Source organism: Kogia breviceps, chromosome 7 (assembly GCF_026419965.1).
Source record: "Kogia breviceps isolate mKogBre1 chromosome 7, mKogBre1 haplotype 1, whole genome shotgun sequence".
NCBI classification, from domain to species: Eukaryota; Metazoa; Chordata; class Mammalia; order Artiodactyla; family Physeteridae; genus Kogia; species Kogia breviceps.
The window spans coordinates 69,647,538-69,668,563 of NC_081316.1; the positions used below are offsets into that span (position 1 = coordinate 69,647,538).

General features: G+C 38.5%; 1 protein-coding gene across 2 annotated transcripts in view; it reads left to right on the forward strand.

The window, feature by feature from the left end:
- The window catches only part of PDGFD (platelet derived growth factor D), a 229,870-nt gene extending 209,103 nt beyond the window's left edge, over positions 1–20,767 (forward strand). For both annotated transcript variants that reach the window (XM_059068284.2, XM_059068285.2), the window contains exons 6-7: positions 8,855–9,069; positions 18,147–20,767. In XM_059068284.2, coding sequence (XP_058924267.1) covers positions 8,855–9,069; positions 18,147–18,272 — 341 coding nt within the window. In that variant the 3' untranslated portion in view covers positions 18,273–20,767. The remainder of the gene's footprint in view (positions 1–8,854; positions 9,070–18,146) is intronic.
- Positions 20,768–21,026: the final 259 nt, after the last annotated feature.

Consider the following 21,026-nt stretch of genomic DNA (forward strand, 5'->3'; position numbering starts at 1 on the left):
ACTAACTAGAAAGAGCCACATCTTGCTCTGGATATGTCATTCAATCGGTATAAAGTTTCAGTCATGCAAGATGAAAAATTGCTAAAGGTCTGCTGTACAACACTGTGCTCATGGTTAATAATACTGTACAGTTAAAAATTTAAGCAGATACACCTCATGGTATCCGTTGTTTAACATGTTTTTTTTTTATAAATGTTCTTTTTTTGTGAATATTTGGTAGAAGTTGCCCATAAAAGTAATTTAAAAATGATTTAGAATGTAGGAAATAATTTCAGAGTGCATTAAGATATGAACATATTTTAGAAATGACCTAAAGTCACAGTAAATTGAATGCTTACAACTTTCTCTCTCTGCCTATTTGATATCTGGGTGAGAATTTGCAGAAAGCCCTTGGCTGACGCTAGTGATGAATCAGATAAGTCACTCTTGAGATATCCTTCTGTAACTATCTATCGGTAAATTAAACAAACAGAGGTACTACAGACATTAAATCAAAAGGATTTCTTTTTCTAATTTCTTGTGTTGAATAAGGGTTAGCTTCACTAAATTTCCTGAACCATGTGGTATGTACCAAGTAAAAGCTTTCTTTATCAATATTAAAACTGTTTACCATAAACTTGATAGAAATAGAGCAAAAGAAAGAATGTGATAGTGGAAAGAGCATGGACTTTGGAGTCAAGTAAGCTTATAATAAAATTCTAACTCAGGTACTAATGGTGGCCTTGAAGAGTTATGTGCAGACCTCTGAGCCTGTGTTTTCTCCATTTGGTAAAATGACTCTAATTATAACAACTTTGCAAAGTTGTGTGAGGATTAATAATAGCAGAGTGTCCAACTCCTTGTGGGCCTTCAATAAATGCTAGCTATTATTATGACTTGAATACAGAACTCTGCACAGAACCAAGGTATTTCTGTGGACCCTGCTCTCTTCCTTGTAAGGCTCTTAGATAAGCATCAGTAATCTGGAGAGCCTCCTACAGAGTATCCAATTATTGTCATATTTAAGTATCTGTATAATCAGTACACTCATTAAAAGTTTACAAAATAATTGCCAAGTACTAAACTTTTCTACAATATATTTACCCAGAAATTTCTGGCACCCTTTTGCTTTTTGGACATTTCCTTTTTAAAGCTTATTTTTTAGATTTTAGCCGCTCTTTATAACCCATATGATTTGTAAGTAACTAGATTCCCCACTCATTCAGTTCGCCAGCAAGCATTAATAAAAACCATATTATCATTTATAGTGTCACATGTGTCTATGAGGGCACACACATAAAAAGTTTGAAGAAAATCTCAGCACAGGGAAAAGGACCTTTTTGGTTGTTTATTCTCTTACTGCCACTGCAGCCTCTGATTTTCTCCTATAGTGGCTGTCTATCTTTGTGGATATCCTAAGCCCACTCTTATCATCAAAGTTATTCCTCCCATCTAGGCATATAATTCAAATGCACATTGATTAGGAAATCCATTTTGCAGTAGAAAACCATAGGTAACTTTTAGTGTCTGGGTGGACAAATGTGCCTTTTCCACAGCAGTCACTCTTGTTAAAGATGAATAGGTTTGCCTTGTAGTTCCTGTACCCATTTTTACCTGTGTAGCATTGGGAATCCTCTGCAGCATCCTTGTGCTCAGTGCCCACGCCTACAGACTTAAGGAGAGAGCATACCCTTCCTAGAGCACACATTCATGCAGAAACTGCTGGTGCTGGAACATCTGGCTCGTTAAGTGTCTTTACTTGCAAAGGACTGTGCTGAGTGTTACGTCCCATGAAATTTAACTAAAAACATCACATCATCATTGTTTCCTGACATTTCGATCAAGGTGGACATGACCTTCCTTTCCTTAGTGATCACCAATTGCAGAATCTCAGCCACTTCTGGTTTAGGTGATTCTGTTCTTAACCTTACTTCATTGATCTGTTTTACTCATTTCAAGGTTAATGTGAGGCATACCTACTGAGATATAGGGTCTGGACCTTGCTTCAAACACTTTTAACTCATTCAAGCTCAATGAATTTCTTGGCAAGAGAGTATTGTTATTCCCATTTTATCTAATAAAAGAAACAAATCCAGAAAGGTTCAGCGACAGCTATAAAGTAGAGAGCCATGACATGAACCTTGGTGTGTTGGCTGCAAAGTCAATGCTGTGGGGGAACCAATAATGTGTAAAGCTCAGAGACTTATAGTCTAGTAAATGAGAGACAAGAGAAAGATCTCCTCGATTCTTATTCATCTCCTAACCTGTTTTCTTATTTTTCATTGCATAGATGTACTTCATACATCCCCCTAGAGTTCAGAGAATTGCCTTATGATGGTGTCAGCTGCTTTCATGCCTAATCCAATGCCTTGCAGTTATCCTTGCACTCACCCATTCATTTTCCAGCAAGTATTTGTCAAATGTCTACTATATGTCCAGTAACTGTAGGCAAGTCACTCAACTCTTCTGCATCTCAGGTTCCACATCTATCAGATGGGAATAGTAGTCTCTAAGATAACAGTTTGTTATGAGAATTCCATGAGACTTGAGTAGGTGCTCAGTAAATTTCCATTTGCTCATTGCTTAAGAATGTTTTTAAACCCTGACAATTAGGAATTGTTTGAGTGGGAACATTTTACTGTGATTTAGGTTAATTTCTATAAATACAAGTGGTAAATGTTTCCATTCTTCAGAAATTAAACCAGCAAATGAAGTCATGGGATTCATGATTTTAAGTTTAAAATACCCTGATATTCCCTCATTAAAAGTTATAAGATAATTGTTCTTTCCAGACTTATTTGCACTTGCAAATTGGCGTTGAAATTGGAAACAATTTTCACAATTATGTGCTAATTTATAGAAGAGGGAATCTGAAAATCACAGTGAGGTTGTAATGTCTATAAAGAGGAACAGACTCCTGGGAAATTTATGAACCTTGAAGAAGGCTGAGATCCCCTAGTTGCTTGGTATAAAAATACTACAATTATTTATATATTCCCCTTACCTCCCACCCCCACATAAAGTGCCATAAATCTAGCATTGTAACATCAAAGTCAAGTTTATAATAAAGCACTTTATGTAACAGATTGTGGGACTACTCGCCATTTGGCAAAAGACATATTCCTGAGCACCTTGAGAAGTGTATCAGAGAGCCAGCCTTCTGCATGGCATCCTTTACCCCATGTGGCACAGCTGCTAGACCCCATGGGTCTTGGTGCCAATCTTCAGGCATCACAGTTCATCCTTGATAGAGCTGGTTCTAGAACCCTAGATTTTCAATTCTAACCCAACAACCATCAGTAGTTTGATTCATTTAGATAGTAGTTACTGAGTACTTATTCCTTGTAAAGAAAATCTGGATTGACTAGTGGTCTATGAATGGCCTGAACTTTTTCTAATTTTAACTTTAAGTTTATGGGTATCCCACAAAAGATAGATATTTAAGAAAAATCAGAAATGTTTGTCTTGGGGAGCCATAATGACTCCAGTTGTTTTTTATTGGATTTAATTAGTTATTTCAAATACCCTGAAATGGCATGTGTGCTTAGACTACACACAAAAAAAATGTTGTAGTTCTTTTTTTTTTTTCTTGCAGTATGTGGGCCTCTCACTGCTGTGGCCTCTCCCATTGCGGAGCACAGGCTCAGCCACTCTGCAGCATGTGGAATCTTCCCAGACTGGGGCACGAACCCGCATCCCCTGTGTAGGCAGGCAGACTCTCAACGACTGCGCCACCAGGGAAGCCCTAAAAAATGTTGTAGTTTTTTCATCAGTATGCTGCTTCTAACTGTTGAAACCAAATGGTTTTAGGAGAGGTGGACTTAAATGACCTATATTTGGTCCTTCCACTGGGAGCAAAGCACTAGGAGAGGGGAGATAAAAAGATGATTAACTCTGCTTTCAAGAACCTTATGGTTTAGTGGACAAGATACACCTAAATAAAGAAAAGGATAAAGCAAAGTCTACAAAGCAAGTGCTATAATAGAAGGCAGAGAATGTGTGGTGAGTATATAGTGAAGGGGTCAGAGGAGATGTAGGGTGAATGTTCCTTTTGACTTAGAAGATTAAAATGACATAGTGGACTGAGATGCCATAGAAGGTAAACTAGAATGACAAAAGCATGGTTTTAAAAAAGACATGGCCCTACTTCGAGCACTTGCTCTTCTATTGCCAAACCTGCACTGATATAGAGGCTGCTAGTGAGTGCCTGCTAAGAGAGTTCATACAGAATTTTAGCCTGTAAAGGCTTAATTTGGTTGTATTAAAATGATTACTGGCTAGCTCCAAGAATATAGAGAAGTTTAACTGAACACTAGCAGATTCAGGAAGGTAAAGAGAAAAAAGGCTGGTGACACACATAATAGAATATAGACTGATGAAAGGCCAGCACAGTGAAAGCCAACCATTAAACTTGACACCCAGAAGAGACTGACCCAAGGAAACAAACCAACCTCCTGTTGAACAAAACAAACCTTGAATCAAACATGCATGGGAAGGAAAAAAAAAAAAAACTGTTTTCTTACACTCAGTGTGAGGACATTATTTTTTTTCACAATGAATTTTTGTATTCACAAAAAAATTGAAATGATTAATTTAGAAAAGGCTTTTAAATTTTTATCATAAGCTGATCACCACCTATGCTGTGTTTGCCAAGCATGAGAAATATAATATTGGCTTTATCTGTCCTATAGAAAGAATCTCTAGGGTTCTATCATTTGTTGCCCCCTGAAAAAAATTGCTATCAGCCCATCCAACTCTTTACGTGGACGTCCGATTGGTTTTCATAACAAAGACTACAGGTAGGTAAGGGCAAGAAGGAATTCAATGAGAAATGAGGACAAAGTGAAGATCATGAATTGACAGAAGTCCTCTCATTTCAGGTGAAAAAATATGAAATTCATTGTACTTCTCAATACCAAAGAAAAAAGTACATTCTGTGCAGTTGCCTGGTTTATTTGCAAGAACCCAGTGTACATTTCCAGTACAATCCGATAGATGAATGTGTGTGCCCAGGAGTATATGCTTGGGTATATGTAATTGACAACATCTTGAAAGTGACAGGTCAGTGCCTAGCAACGCACCTAGGAAGCCAGGTCATTTGACAGTGAGCAGACCTCTAGACAGAAAGCTCCATCAGGGCTCATAGAATCTGCTCTTTGCAACCTCCTTCAAATCTTTAGACCTGGGCTCAGAAGTGCAAGAGTAATGCAAAAGCCTGAATTCAGACTCTGGCTCTACCACTGACTAGATATGTGGCTGTAGACAAGTTCTTTTCCCTACCCTCTCAGAGCCTCGATTTTCTCAAGTGTAAAAGTAAGGGTAATGATAGTATGTAATTCCTAGCATTTATGGGGATTTCATGCAATTGTATATGTGAAGAACTTTTCTTGCTACCTGATACTTAGGAATATAGATATCTGGTCAATATAAAAAAGACCAGGCTGACTCTCCTTCCTCCCAAACCTGAGCCTGAATGGATTAGAAACTGAACCAGTGAGTGCATTCACCAATGTACCATTGCTTTACACATCCCTGCCCTAGTGCTCAGATCCCAGAGCTCTTACCACAGCCCAGGAACCTCTGTGACCAGGCTGCACTTTCAGGCCAGAGCTGCAAAAAAAGGGTGCTCCCTGAGGTTCTAGGCAGTGGCCCACATTGGATTAACATGTCCAGAGGAAGGCTCTGACAACAGTGGAGCCTTCTCAGCCTTTCCATCAGGTTGTCAGTACACAGCCCAAAGATGTAACTAATGTCAAAGATCCATGAGAAGGCAAGACTCAAATCCAAAAGGACGTCAAAAGAAGGATTATAACATTATGTACACCTGGGTGAAATAAGGGCAGCTAGGTGCAATTAATGGGACTTTGAATGAAATTTGGAACGTCCTTGTTGCTGTGTAATATTCTGCTGTGGAGGCTGAAGCAGGAATGGAAAGGGCAGCTCCCCTCTCTGAGTTTGTACTGCTTGGCCTGCCTCCCTCACACAAGAGCCTCCCTTCGGACCAGAGCACTGGAAGCCTTAACTGCCACTCATTCCCTTGTCTAGCTCCCTGCTCTGCTGCGCTGCCTAGTCAGTCTTCTTTGACTGGAAATTCAACATCCGCTGCATAAAGTCTGCCGTGGCACTTTGAAGTTATTTGCATCCACTCTGAAGAACCTTTTAGTTCTCGTTCTAAATTGAGTGCCTTCGTGGTTTCAATCCCCTGATAAGCAGGGCAGCTGGATTCTACAGCAGTCACACTGGGTCACAGTTCTGAGTCACATCAGTGAATTGATGCATAAAACTGACAACATCGTAAATCTTTTCATGGCAGATAGGAAAAGGAAGTAACCAGTGCTAGTCAGTAAAACAGTTATACAATGTGAAGAGTTTTGTTCCAAGATGAGTAAGACATATATGCCTATCCTGATTTGTTGACAGCACTTTGGGGGTTAGCTGAATTCCCACAGGGAATCATATTGTAGTTTGGCTTGGACATATTCTGGAGATAAGGGTGTAGCCATTTACCACCCCAGTCCTAGCACAATGCCATATGGGAAAGCTTGATACAGTGCCAGGGAGGTCGATCTTCCTCCTTCAGCTCTAAGGTTGCCTGCCATCCCCCCACTCTGCCTGATGTGGCAGAGACCATGAGGCAAAAGAGAGAATGACTTCGAGCCCAGTTTTCCTACTTAGTATTCACTTTGAGTGAGTAATACACATCTCAAAAGGGTGGGCGAAAAAAAAAAGAGGGTGGGGAATAACGGCAGGTAGTTCTATGTATCATGTGCCTAGCAGAGGACTGGCCGAACTCAAGTACACTCAGTACTGTCACTTCCTTCCCATCCCTCTCTGCCTTCCACATGCCACAACCCCTTCCTGCTAATAGGTGTTAGGCAAAATATATTCCCATCATCACAAGCAAAAGCTTTGGCCCTCTGCATTAGCCCTGTCCATAGCCCAGTAATGCACAGCCAGCATCAGTATTTATCTCAAGGTGACACTTGTAATGGATGATTGGTGCACTTCTTAATCTATTTACATAATCCTTTCTGCTTTGCTTGCAGTTATTTTTAGGGCTTTAGCAGAAATAAAATGGTTCCTTTCCCAAGACAGAGTTCATTCACTTTAAATCTGGCTTGATTATAGCTAAACTTATGACATGTCTTTACAAAGGAAGGGGAAAAAAGCAATAAATTATGCACAGTAATTATTTAGCATTTATTCAGCCCCCACAGTGTCCTGGGCTCAGCATATAACAGTTGGGGGAAAATCCCTGCCCTTGAGAATCAAAGGCACTCAAGACAGAGCATTAGTCCAATTGCCATTTAATTCCTTATTCAAGGGGTCATTGACCATATGGCCAGCCTTTTAGCTGACTTCATAGGGTTAAGTGGACTCTTCACCCACTCGTGCCTTCTTTTATTTCTGTTTCTTCAGATGCATTCTACTGACAGCATCCTTAGCCTTTGACCTCTACCCCAAAAGAGCACTCCTTACTGTTCCTCAAGCAGTTTTGGTTTAGGACTAAGACATTTAATGGGGCTAGAATCCAGAGTAAGCCTGATGATAACTGCCTAACGTTTGTGGGATTCCTTCTGTGGTGGCCTGGCTGGTGACAAGGGAAGTGCACTCGGAAATGGTGTGGAACCCGGGGGTGGGTGGGGGGGACAAATGACCTTCTTCTAACTGCATTCTTGTGAGAAGATAGTCATGTACATTCACCCCTCCAGACGATTTGGATGCCAAATAGATGGGCGATTAGATGGATTTTGAGACCACAAATTAAAATGTAATTTATATACTACAATAGTACAAATTTAACTCAAGTAAAATATTAATGACTAAAATTTGAAAATTTAGGGTGATGCTCTTAGTTCATAGAAGTCCCAATAACCACCCCCCCCGAAAATCATTTACATAGAATAATGGCCAAAAGAGAGAAATAGAGGAGAAAGAGCTGAAAAAAAATTTTTTTTAAAATTATGAACCATTTGACTTTAAAGGAAAAAATTGGAGGAAAAATCAAAATGAATCAAGATGAATAAAATAACCAGCATTAATTAGTACCAGACACACTGCAATCATTATTTCAAGTATTGCTGTGAAATAAGTAAAGTTATACTATTTACATTTTATAGATGAAGAAGCAGAGGTTTGGAGCAGTCAGGTGACTTTCCAACTAAAAGGAGGCATAGCCATGATGTGAATGCAGCTGTAGCTTTACTGCAGAGCCCAAGCACTTAACCAGTATGCTATACTGCCATCTAGGACCCAATGCACAAATATCCATCATATTCACAACCCCCAAAAAGCCATGTCCTTTGACATTTTGGTTGACCTCAGAGTTAAAATGAAGCCAAAACCTTTTTATTCCTCACATTTACTTATAAAATTTCACTGCCACGTGCATCGATTAGAGTAATTCTCCCTAATGTGTCCCTGATATAATTCAAATTGTATTTAAGTAATAGCTTACAGTCAGGAGTTATTTAGAATCAAGAAGATACACACACACACATTTTTTAAAGCAAAGACAATTATTTTAAATTGCTGAATGTTACATTTTCTTTCCTTGGAACTTTTTTTTTTTTTTTTTGCATTAAAAAAGTGCAAGGAAAATTGAGCCAAGATATAGATTTAGCTAAGTTTTTGAAAGTTTTTTGTTTTCTCTTTGCTATTGTTGACTTTTTTTTTTGAAGGGCAGATAGGATCAAAAGAGAAATTAGATTTTCCATCTTTGGTGTTTGGGGTAGTAACTGAGATCCCAAGGATAGATTCAAGCCCTGAGTTAAGGCTGTCCTCACAGAATCTTCCCAGCCAGTTTGCAAAAATCTGTACCGAGTGTGTATGCCGCAGTTGTTCACTTGCTTACACGGTGCTGTGTTTCTTACAGTTGACCTGGACAGGCTCAATGATGACGTCAAGCGTTACAGTTGCACTCCCAGGAATTACTCGGTCAACTTGAGAGAGGAGCTGAAGGTGACCAACGTGGTCTTCTTTCCACGCTGCCTCCTCGTGCAACGCTGTGGGGGAAACTGTGGCTGTGGAACAGTCAGCTGGAAGTCCTGTACATGCAATTCAGGGAAAACTGTGAAGAAGTATCATGAGGTATGCCGTTTTCAGATTTCTTGGTTGCAGTGCTGCATTTAGCCCTTTTCAGCTGCAAAAGTCCTGTAATCTCTAGGCTGCTGGGAAACAGGGCCATTGCGTTGGTTGTTCACTGCCCAGGGGCACCTCCCAGGGGGATGACTGGGAAATTGTACTCAAGCTAAATTTGCCAAGCTAGGTGCCCTGGGGAGAGTGTATCCTGAAGAAGAGTTTCCTTTTTCTAACCCTTATTCATAATATACTATGTGGGTTGACTACAGTCTTGTTAGTATACATGATCAAATGTATGATGCAGTAATTTGAGAGCTTACTTGGCTTCCTTATAGAAATATGATGGGATTCATTTACAGTGTATGACTGCAAATCTATGTTACGTTAAGAAAATGCTAAGAGCCAAACTTTAATTCAATCAAGTCATTGAAAAATGAAGCAAGGTAAAGATAGTAAAATATAAATTGTCAGAAAAGATACAGTGTTGGAGACTTTTTCATTCTCTAAATATGGAAATATTTTTCTTCCAGAAGTACTAATTTTTCCTAAATATGACTGAGTGCTCTGAGGAATCAGCTCTGAAATTATGCAAAAATAAACAAAAGTAAACCTAAAGATATGAGGAACAAAAATTTAAGGAGAGCAGTAAACTTTGATGATAATAACAGGGAATGCATGTAGGGAATGCATGTAAGCCTTTACTGTGTACCAGACATCATTGTAAGCAATCATTAGCTCACTTGGCAGTTTCTCCACAATGCTGACAGGGGAGTGCTATTTTTATTCCCTTTTTATAGATGAGTAAACTGAGACCAGCAGTAGATTGACCAGCGTGACTTGGTCAGTAACTCACAGAGCCAGGACCTAAACTGATCAACTGTTTCTAAAGTCTATATTCTTATCACTAGTAACACTGTGCTCTCTTTTAAAAAAAATATATAGCACTTTATTGAAGATTAAAGAAAGAGTGGACTTAAGGGAAGTTAGCACTGCTCTTGAAATTGACGGCAACCCTATTACTTCTTGATTTTGTGAGTCAGCAAAGTTTAGAGATGCGGTTTTCATGTGTGTGAAATAGGACTAAGAAATTATATCCGATAATCCCATACAGGATGGTTCTGGGGAATCACATAAAATGGTGCATATGAAGTGCACTTTGTAAAATGTGAAACATCTTATTGAAATATGCCTAAAATATAAACTAAAGGATTTCCCTGGTGGTGCAGTGGTTAAGAATACACCTGCCAATTCAGGGGACATGGGTTCAAGCCCTGGCTTGGGAAGATCCCACATGCCACAGAGCAACTAAGTCCGTTCGCCATAAATACTGAGCCTGCACTCTGGAGCCCATGAGCCACAACTACCGAGCCCACATGCCTAGAGCCCGTGCTCCGCAACAAGAGAAGCCACCGCAGTGAGAAGCCCACACACCGCAACGAAGAGTATCCCCCGCTCGCCTCAACTAGAGAAAGCCCACGCACAGCAACAAAGACCCATGCAGACAAAAAAAAAAAATTATATATATATATATATATATATATATATATAAAGCATGAAACAAACACCATTGTTAGGAATTATTTTTTGAGTTGCTTTTCATCAGTATCCACCAAAACAAAGGAATAGATGGTGCTCCCTAAATACAAATCTCCCACTTTATACAACCATTTTGTTATTCTGAAAACAATAAAACAATAAGTTAGGAGGTAATTTCTGAGCGAAATGAAAAGGGATATGTCATAAGCAGTATTTTCAACTTGGGAAATGCAGGAGGTTGGAGACCACAATAACCCTGCTTACCTCAGACAGACGGGGACACACGATTTTAGACCTGCATAGAGCTGGTTTTCTTAGTCACAAGAATTTCTTACTCCACCCCACAGTTTTCAAAGTAAAAAAAAATCTGTTCTCATTTCCAGAGAATGCTGTTGACTGTGTTCATTGTGTTTTATTTTTGTATGACCTGATGAACTCTAGATTGGACTTTGTCCTTTGTGTCTAAGAACATGAATTTTGTATTGTTGAGTCATACCCTGAGGACAAATGCAGAATTCAGTAATTTGGTTCCAGTTAAAATAAGCCAGGAAGTGACAAGATCTCTACCTTGTCTTAACTGTGAGGAAAAACATGTGAGTTCAGGCCTTTGATGCTTTATTTTCATCTTGACTCTCCGCTCAAATAAAAGTTGCAGTTTGATTTTTTTTAATTGCTTATTGTGGAAACACAGAGTTAAACATACACCCCAAAGGACCCTCACCTCCCAGACAGTTAACTCTGAAGGAGTCTGAAGGGTCCTTTTCTTAGGTCTATTCTCGTCTCTGTACACAGTAGCTGTTACCTGTAAATTTCTGTTCACAGTTAATATCTAGAAGGGGAAGCCCTAGATCTCTTTGTTCAGTCACATGAGTGGGTCTAAAATGTTGGCATATTTTTGAAACTGCTGTCTAAATTACATCTTTGAAACATGTCATGATATTTTTACTTCTCGGAGTCTGCTGAGCTCTGTACAAAATCACTCTTCTGAGTTCTGGACAAAGGGACAAAGCAGCATACCTGTTTTGTCAACAACTGCATAACTGGAACACACACGGCTGGCACACTTCCCCCAAACTCCTAAAATATCTTTGAAATGTGTCACAGTGACCACTCTGTCCAGTGCCCTGTGGAAAAGAGCAGGAGGCTTGTTCCGTTTGCAGAAATGGGGGTTGCTTGAGCTCAGTCTCATTAGGGAAGAATCCTTATCCTCTATTCTATTAGTTCTGTGTCTGTATTCTTAACTCAGAGAAATGAGAAACTGGTTTCCCCAGCTCCTGGTCGTAACTGATGAGATGTGAAATGAGTTTTCATGAGAGATGAGCACCCTTAAGGGGTGACTAGAACTTGTCACATAAGCAGGCCTGTATGATTCTACAGATATTTCAAAGCTCAACATTTAAGGAATAAAATCTAAGAAATTAAAAATGTATAATTATAAAATTACCAATAATTAGAAATTATAAATAGAAGGAAGTTAATATCATTGCTCTTTTCCCAGGTCATGCGACTTCTCCTGTAGGGCTCTGAGCATTTTTCACTGTGCAATAAAATGTTACCATCTGTATTACTTCCTGTTCTCAAAATTTTGTAGGTATCCTGTTAAAGTATTTTTCCTTTTTCCTATTAACCTTTCTATGCTTCTTGGAATATGTAGAACATAAAAAAGTACTTTTGGTAGTGATTCTTTTTTTTTTTGTAGTGATTCTTAAAATGGGAAGGTTCCAGAAAACATATTGTGTAGACAATTAGAGGATGCTATTATTTGAGTTACCTTTCCTTGATAATGTATAAGGAAGGGATATTTCCTAAAAATATGGTGACCTTTTAAATTAATACTTACTGGTTTATTTTTTTATCTTTTGGTCTTCTGGGTATGTCCATTCAGTCAACAGCCAAAAACTTAGGAGGCAACAGAGAGAGAAAGATAGAAGTTAATTTTCTCTGTCCTTTGTCTCATGATTTTGTCACAATGCTGATATACCTGCACTATCTGGTAGAACCTTCTGCAGTGATAGGAATGTTCCATATCTGTACTATCCAATCTGGTAGTCACTAGCAACATGTGGTTATGGGGTATTTGAAATGTGTGTAATGCAAATGAGAAACTGAATTTTTAATTTTATTTAATTTGAACTAATTTCATGTAAATAACTACACATGGCTAGGGGCTACCATATTGAACAGCATAAGCCTAGACACATCTCTGTGTCTGGCATATTTACAACATCTAGAATCATCCCTGTTGCTCAAAAAAGTGACTTCAGAGGATTATTTTTATTTTAACTTTACTTTAAGTATATGAATTTTTTATTAAAATTTGCTGCCCATTACAGTTTGAATAAAAAGATGTAAGCAGATATTTATATATATGAAACAAAAGATTAATTAGAGGTAATAAAATGTTGAGCTTTAGACTTGAGTTAAAAGAATGGTACTTTTAAGTTTTACATGTTTTAAGCATCTATTATTGAAACAAATTTAGGTAAAATTGCAAATTGAAACCAGAGAGACAGGAAAGCAATTTTTTTGAAAAGGTTTCTACTCTATGGCAAAGGCAATGAGTTTTGGGGTTATGATTATAACTAACCATAACAAAAGACAAGAAAATCTCTTTTCTATTCTTTTTCTGGAAACAGCATTTCTAGAGCTTATATAGAGTCTCCCAGCTTCTTCCCCTTTCTCCCTCTTTGAGTGAGACCATGAGACAACTCTCTTTCAGGCCTTTCCTGTGTGTTCCTAGAAGAGACAAGACAATAGGGAAAAAAAAAAATCACACAACTTAAGAGAGAAGATATGGGCTCACATGGGAGGCCACCTAGGGCCAGCTACTTAAAACTCCCCAGGACGTCGGGTTTGCTCACTTACTCCCCACGATAACCTACAATTTTGAGTTCCCAGACAGATCTGAAATTATACAATATCTATTCACCTACTCCCTAAATCTTATTTTACTGAAATTGTGTTAGGAATGTAAACAGATTGGTGGTTGAAGTGCTAAGTAAATGCAAAAGAACAAATATATGATCTAGAACAGTTACTGTTTATAGAATGCTTATAAAAAGTTTATTCACTCTTTGGTAGTAATACCTGTGCTACTTATCTCTTGGGAATCCTGGTAGAATGAAAGCATCTGAAGACTGTAAAGCACTAGACAGATGTGGGTGGAACTTTCTGAGAATGTGGTTGGGCCTTCTCAGTTCTGACTCCCTTATGGCCCAGATGACTCACTGGTGAAGTGACCCTCTAAGTACTACAAAGAGCATACATCCTTTCCCTTAGAGCTCTGGCTTCACATTAGGCCTTCCTGCCAAAGTTTAGCAAACCTGCCTTGGGGCATGATACTCCCCAGGTAGACAAAGACCTATCTGTGACATGAATGATACTCAATGTTAATGCAGTGCTTTGAAACTAGCCTAGCCCAGCTAGGCTTCCATTATGTTTTTTGCAATTGGTGGGCTGAACGTGTAGTCATTAACTCTCTAAAGTGCTGTCAAAATCATTTACCTGTTTAGTTCTCTGAAGGTAGCACTGTGGCTAAATACACCCCAAAGTGCTCACAGAAAATTTCAATTATAAGTAAATGTCCACTTACTTTTAGAGGTCAAGATTGCACTTTGAAAATTCATGAGCATTGTATAGACCCATAGTATAACCCCCGCCTTTGGTCACCTTCATACTTAGCTTATCAGCAAAACATTGCTGAACTGTTATTTGTGTCTTTTTTATTGAGGACTATGTCTCAGCTTCCCTTGAAACTATCACCTGCAAGATGAGCAATGACCCAGGTAGAAAATAATATGTTATCCCTTCTCAAAATATTTTTGCTTGTAGTCACTTTAGGTTTCAGAAAAGTTGACTACCAGCCCCTAAAAATCTTAACATTTTTCATAAAGTCTATAAGCATGAAAGAAGTCAAAATGGAAATAAAAATATGAAGCTTTTTTTTTCTTAAGATAAGGAACTATGTGTACTGAATGCTACCTGCTTTAGGAGTTGGGTAGAACCTTAAATAAGCTTTTAATGATTCAGGTTTATACAATGCATCTGTCCTGAAATATGTACTTGTGTTCCGATGTCAGCCATTAATTTGAGAACTGTTACAAGGCCTTAACAACCTTTTTAATATTCCCAGTAAACAAGAACTCAACTTGGCAGATAACTTTTCTGCCTAGTATTGTTTTATTAGTGTAATAGCTTTATGGCAATGATTCATTTAGTGGTTGATCGGCAACAAGGCAAGTAACCGTAGTTAAATATCTTTTGTGTTATGGTAATTTGCAAACTGAGCATCTTTGATTTTGTGTAGTGGTATGAAAGCTGCCATCTGGCTCAGTCATTCTCCATTTAGTAAAAATCAACTTTCCTTGGCTTCATGTGGTTTTTCAGATGGTGGAGAAGGGCCAAGATTGCCATTTTCACCCATAGGTGATAAGAAATGGCTGACTGCTCCTCTGTGGATTTTTATTTCAGTGTGTGTGCTTGCAGCTGCAAATCAAAGCTCAGAAAATAGGAAAGCATTTTGTGATGGTACCTATTAGTGAGTGTCCTGTGGCAGCTGTAATTAATTCAATGGTTCCTTTCCTTTAAAGGTGACCAGATAACCCATAGACAGTTTGCTTTCTCAGATAAAAGCTTTTCAATTTTCTTTTAACTTTTCATGCTCTCTCAAATCAGCTTTGCTTTGCTGTATACCTGAACCTAAGACTATTACATGGTCTGAAAGCTTTGAACATCAGTGCTGTGATCAGCCAGTAAAGAGGTCCAATTTCCATTTTGTTCAAACAATGCTTTCCTGTCTTGTCTGGAAAAGTGTCTGCCAATTCATTTTTCTCCTCTTATCAGCAAAACACATATATACTGTGCTCACATGGCTTAATATAAAACACAGGGAAAATCCCTGAACAATCAGGAGACCAGTTAGAAAAACTGGCCAGACTCTGCTCTCATCCCAAAGCACACACTTTCATTTGTCATCAAAAGAGGAAGCAAATCAACAGAGCACTGATTTTATAGATATCAGTCATGGCAACATATTAGGCTTTGATAATGGTCTCTTTTAAACAGAGAATATTTATCATATGCTCAGCTTCTTAGGAATCATTTTCTTACCCTGAATATTCCAACTCCCAAATCTGGTTTATAGGCTGGACAACAGTGACTAATATTAGAGAAATTCTTGGCAAAGTTGTAGGAACCCAACCCTTAACCCCTTCCAAGGCATTTTGACCAAATATGGTACAGTAGGGCTTTCATATCTGTCATGGGCAGGGTATTTAATACCCCAAAATGCAATATACTCTTCATCCATTGCTTTGGTTACTTTTTTTTTTTAACAGAGACACAACAGCTTTTATTTTCTTTAGAGATCCAGCAGGAGAGAACATGGGAGCAGGGAAAGGCAATTGTCATTGTCATTCTGTTCTGGATACTTGAAATTTTATTTCACAATTGTGAAAGGCTTAAAAATGATGCAAAGCATAGGTCACTTCATTTTGGCCTCTGCTTTATTTCTTGGCTTGTTTTGTTTTGCCCCGTCTGTTTGTTGGAGGTTGGGGTAGAGGAGATGCAGGGAGGAGACACCGTGAACATACGTTCCCATACTTCTGCACTGGCAGCATCACCCACCACGTTCACCCAGGTACATTCTTTAGCAGCTACTATGTTCCCAACATGCTGATGACCTGCACAAACAAAATTTCAATTTCCAGGTAAGGACACTAGTTAGGCCACATGGAGTCAAATACTGGTTACACCAGTCACTGGCTCTGTAACCTTAATCTCTCTCTTTCCTTATCTGGGAACAAAATTAGAAAAGTACCTATCTCATAGTATTGCAGTGACATCCAAAACATTTAATACTTGCAAAGTCACAACAGTGTGTGGCATCTAGTAAAAACTCAATAATGTTAGTGGTTGTTTTTGCTATCCTTGTCCTCAATGCACTTGTAATACAATTAATAGAGAGAAAGCATCATACGTCATGTGAACTTGTGTGATACATAGTGTAAGTGCAGTAGAACTGCAGGTAAAAAGATAATTAGCTATCAAAACTGGCATCTGGACTAGCTTTACTACAATCAAGTAGCTTTGAGTCTTTATGCCTCCCTGATGAACTCTTCTGGGGCATTCCTTCCCACCCAACCCACCCCAGTTTTGTATTCACAATATTCTTTTGAAGCTCTTCTACAAATGGGACTCGGTATTTCACTCTGTGTTAGCAGAGTCCAGGCTCCTTAGCTTTACTGAACATTGAACAAATGACCCGTCCCACAGAACCCTTATGGAACAACAGGGCTAAATGCTAAAGTAAAGGGGACACATTAGGACTGAGAACTCTAGGCCTAGTGTCCTAGTAGATGGTTTTGGTTTGTTTATGACTTGAAACAGGTAATGTGAGGATGAGAAAATTGCTGGGAAGACAATCCATAGTAAAAAATTGTGGGAATGCCATGAAAAGTTATACAGCCTTGAAAGCATCTAATCTTCATCTAGGACCAACATATACCAAGCATCGGGTCCCCATTTCAGTTCACATGTTTGCCTGACACAGCTTTGAGACACAAAAGGAAATCGTAACCACGTTGGAGAGGTGTTGAGTCCTTGGGGTCGAGTGTGCTAGAAGCCTAGAGGACAAAAGCCCAGCTCCCAGCTCCAGGTTTCCAGAAGACTCTGGCACTTGGCCTCCTTTGGAATCTCAGTTCCTCTGCCTATAAATTGTGAATAAAGATACCTTCTCTAATGTGTGACAAGGTTTGTCTGAGGGCAAACGAAATAGTGCATCTGTGCAATTCTTTGAAAACTGTAAAATGCTACATAATACATGTAACATGTGGTATCATGCAGAGTTTAAAGTCTAAAAGGGAAAGTAGAACAAAATCAAAAATAAAGGCTAACAAGAGCTTCAGAATATAAAACAGGAAGCAGTTAAACTGACTGTGGAGTGTATAGAAAACCAGTATTTGTGCATATGATGGCAAACATTGACTTCAGTGAAGGCCACACTAGGGAAGAAGAGTTAACGCCTATTTAAACTTAATAATTCAAAAAATTACATTTAATTACATTTGGTTTTACATCAACCAAACATTTAGCCATACCAGCATATTATGTTCATGACTTTATTCATCGTCCTGTCTAAAGAGATAATAATATGCTCAGTATTATATTTATCCATAACACATGCTTTGGTCAGAAGAATCTTCATGATACTATTTGGGACAGCACTTGGCACAAAGCAATATTTGGGACAGCACTTGGCAGAAAGCAGGCCCTTAGAAAGCTCTCAGTAAATACCTGCTCAGACACCTGAAGTCATCTTGGTACTGCAGGTAGGTAATGCAGGAGGCATTACTCTATGATCAGTGAACTCCATTACTTTAAGGAGTTGGTGATTGTCTGCAAAATATTTACATGTGTGCAATCTAAGAGCGAGCACATAGCTTTCATTGGATCCTCAAAGACTTAAGAACCAGTTGTCATAAAGAGAATAAGTGGTATGTAGTTGAGTTATACCCCAGGCACTTTCTAACAGGAAATGCTTTTTGTCCTAGGTGTTAAAGTTTGAGCCTGGCCATTTCAAGAGGAGGGGCAGAGCGAAGCACATGGGTCTCGTTGACATCCAGTTGGATCACCATGAGCGGTGCGACTGTATCTGCAGCTCAAGACCACCTCGATAAAAGAATGTGCACATACTTACATTAAGCATGAAAGAACCTTTATTTTAAGAAGGGTGTGGTAAGAGACCCCTTTCCCGCCAGCAACCGAACTTACTATTAGCCTGCAAAGCAATGAATACAAGTGGTTGCTGAGTTTCAACCTAGCTTTGTTAGTGCCATGAGAAGTAGAAAGGTGTAATCAATCTCTATATCCAAGAATATAGGATTGCATTTAATAATAGTGTCTGGGGATATATATGTATATATATCCATGTCTCTGTGTAAATAGATCATATGGTTTATTCAGTATATATAACCAGGTACACCAGAGCTTACATATGGTTTAATTACCTAGACCCTTAAAATCTGACAAAATAAGGGACATAGTAAATACATGGAACATGTCTTTGGAAGATTTGGAAGATGAATTTGTTTATTTTTAAGTTTTGAATCACAAAACAATTTTGGATCTTGCTCTTTTAAAGAAAGCACCCTGTATATTAAAAACCAATAAATGAGATTTTCTTATGCATATATCTTAATTATAAAAAAAGAAAAAATATGGTTTCTGGGAAAAGCACATTCCTAACCATTTTTCTCACGAGATGTACTACATACTTGGCTATATAGACAATAATTATATCTGTCTCCAAAAGCATGTCATAATAATATAGGTGCTTTAGAAATAAAGCCATTAAGGCTTCTTTTTATGTGTCTTGCTGACACATGCAAATTCATTAACACCTATCGCTAAAAAATTCTCACAGTGTTTATTATTATAATCCTATGAGAGAGAATTTATAAGCTATAGCAGAATTGTTTCTTTTCAAAAACCTCTCCATGGAAGTAACTCCTTTGGAGAATGGCATGAGGACTCTGCATGAGCCTTTCAAAATAGTATTCATTGAAAAATGTGGGCAGTTGAAAGTCAAAAAAGTGAGCATTGAAATAGTAACATAACTGGGAATCAGATGGAATATTTGAATGGGATCCATATTTAATAATGGATACATACTCTCCAAATTATGCCAGTTAATTTTATGTATCTTCCTATTGTGTTTCTGTTTCTTTGATATACAGACATGGATTTACAATGGCATTTTATATTTGGCAAGCCATTGTGGACTATTTATAGCCTAGAAGCTTTTGTGTATTAAAACAACCCAGTTTTATTGATGTAGATTCCTAATCATGTACTCACCATTCAATTCAGATGAATTCCTGTTTCTGAACTAAGTGAAATTAGATCTGGGGTCTCTGGTTCTTTCCAAATCTATGGAGCTTATTCTAAGAAGCCACACTGTAAATTGTGGGTGCACAAGTTCGGCCCTGCTCTACACTAGGAAGCAGTCTTTGCACTAGGGATTATTATTGGTACTTAGAGTAATTTTTCCTCCTTGGCTCCTTGATGTCTGTTAAGACCTCAGAGACTGACTCCAGGCATAAGAAGTGATTCATCATTCTCCAAAGCAAGTCTCTTAAGAGAGTGACACTGAAATCAAGATAGATCAGGGGCTGCTCAGAGAGAATGACAATTTTCTCCTCACCTTGAAAGAAAATAGGAGAGCCAGTTTCTTCCCTGAGACCAGGGTCCTACTGACTACAGCCAAGTTGAGTGAGGGCTATGTGACTGGGGCTCATTAAGTCTCAGTGTCAGAGGAGCGGCCTAAATATACTTGGATTTCTGAGCATGGTGCTTTCAGGACCAAGTTCTCAACTATCCTTAGGAGCTCATTTCTGCTCAGCTCTTTGAAAGGCCAATGCTTATTGAAGATGTTCCTTCAAAAATTCCCTGAAAGTGTCCAGTGTTTTTAGCTCAGGGGATGACTGGTAAAAATAAATACTCTATTGCTGAGTTTCCCAAAATCCCAGAACACAATCAGAAATAGCTGAGGCAGACCCTCTAGTAATCAGGAACCACTCTTCCCCTTCATGCCTCTTCGAAGTTTCCTATGAAAACATAGCCTTCCTGTACCAAAACCCAAATTTGTGTTATATCACTCTAGCTTGTTCAGCTGTAAGTATGAAGAATTAGAGTGTTCTACCCAGTTTTCAATAAACCTTCCAGGTTGCAATAACCAGGATGATTTTCAGTTAAAGCCCCATTTGTACTTTTTATTTATTAGCTGAAATGTAAGCAGGCATATTCACTCACCTCTTTTTTTCTTTCCTGAATGTTTTATTAAAACTTCTCCCTTGGTTATCTGTTATCTATTGCACTTCTAACATGTAGCCAATAAATCTGTTTCACTGCCATCAAAGGGATAAAAAGCTCACCGTACAAATTACATTTCAAAATAAATCCTAATAAATCCTCATTTCTGCATGGCTCACTCACCTGGAATAATGCCTTCTGTTCAATATGTTTTTATAGGGCAGAGCATCTTTGTAAGTAGAATTTTTCATGTTTTGTGTCATATCAGTAACATGCAGCTTTTTCGTCTTGTAGCGTTTTCTATAACAAATGTAATATGCCTCCTATCTTCATGAAAAATAAATATTGCTTACGAACAAAACTACTCCATTATTTAGTACTCAACTGCAGTTTTAAAAGGTGCACAATGTTACAAACTTACTTCCCCAAACACATGCAGCTGCTTGGAGTGACAAGATTGGGTGATTTCTGCAGGCCTGGTTTTAGAACGTTGTTCCCTGAAAACAGGCTTTTACTTTGTCCCTTCCTGAAGCCACCGGAAACTGGAAATAAAGTGGGACTTGGGTTTTGTCATTTTCTTGCTACTGTTGTTGCTTCTTTGTTTGACTGTTTGTTCCCTG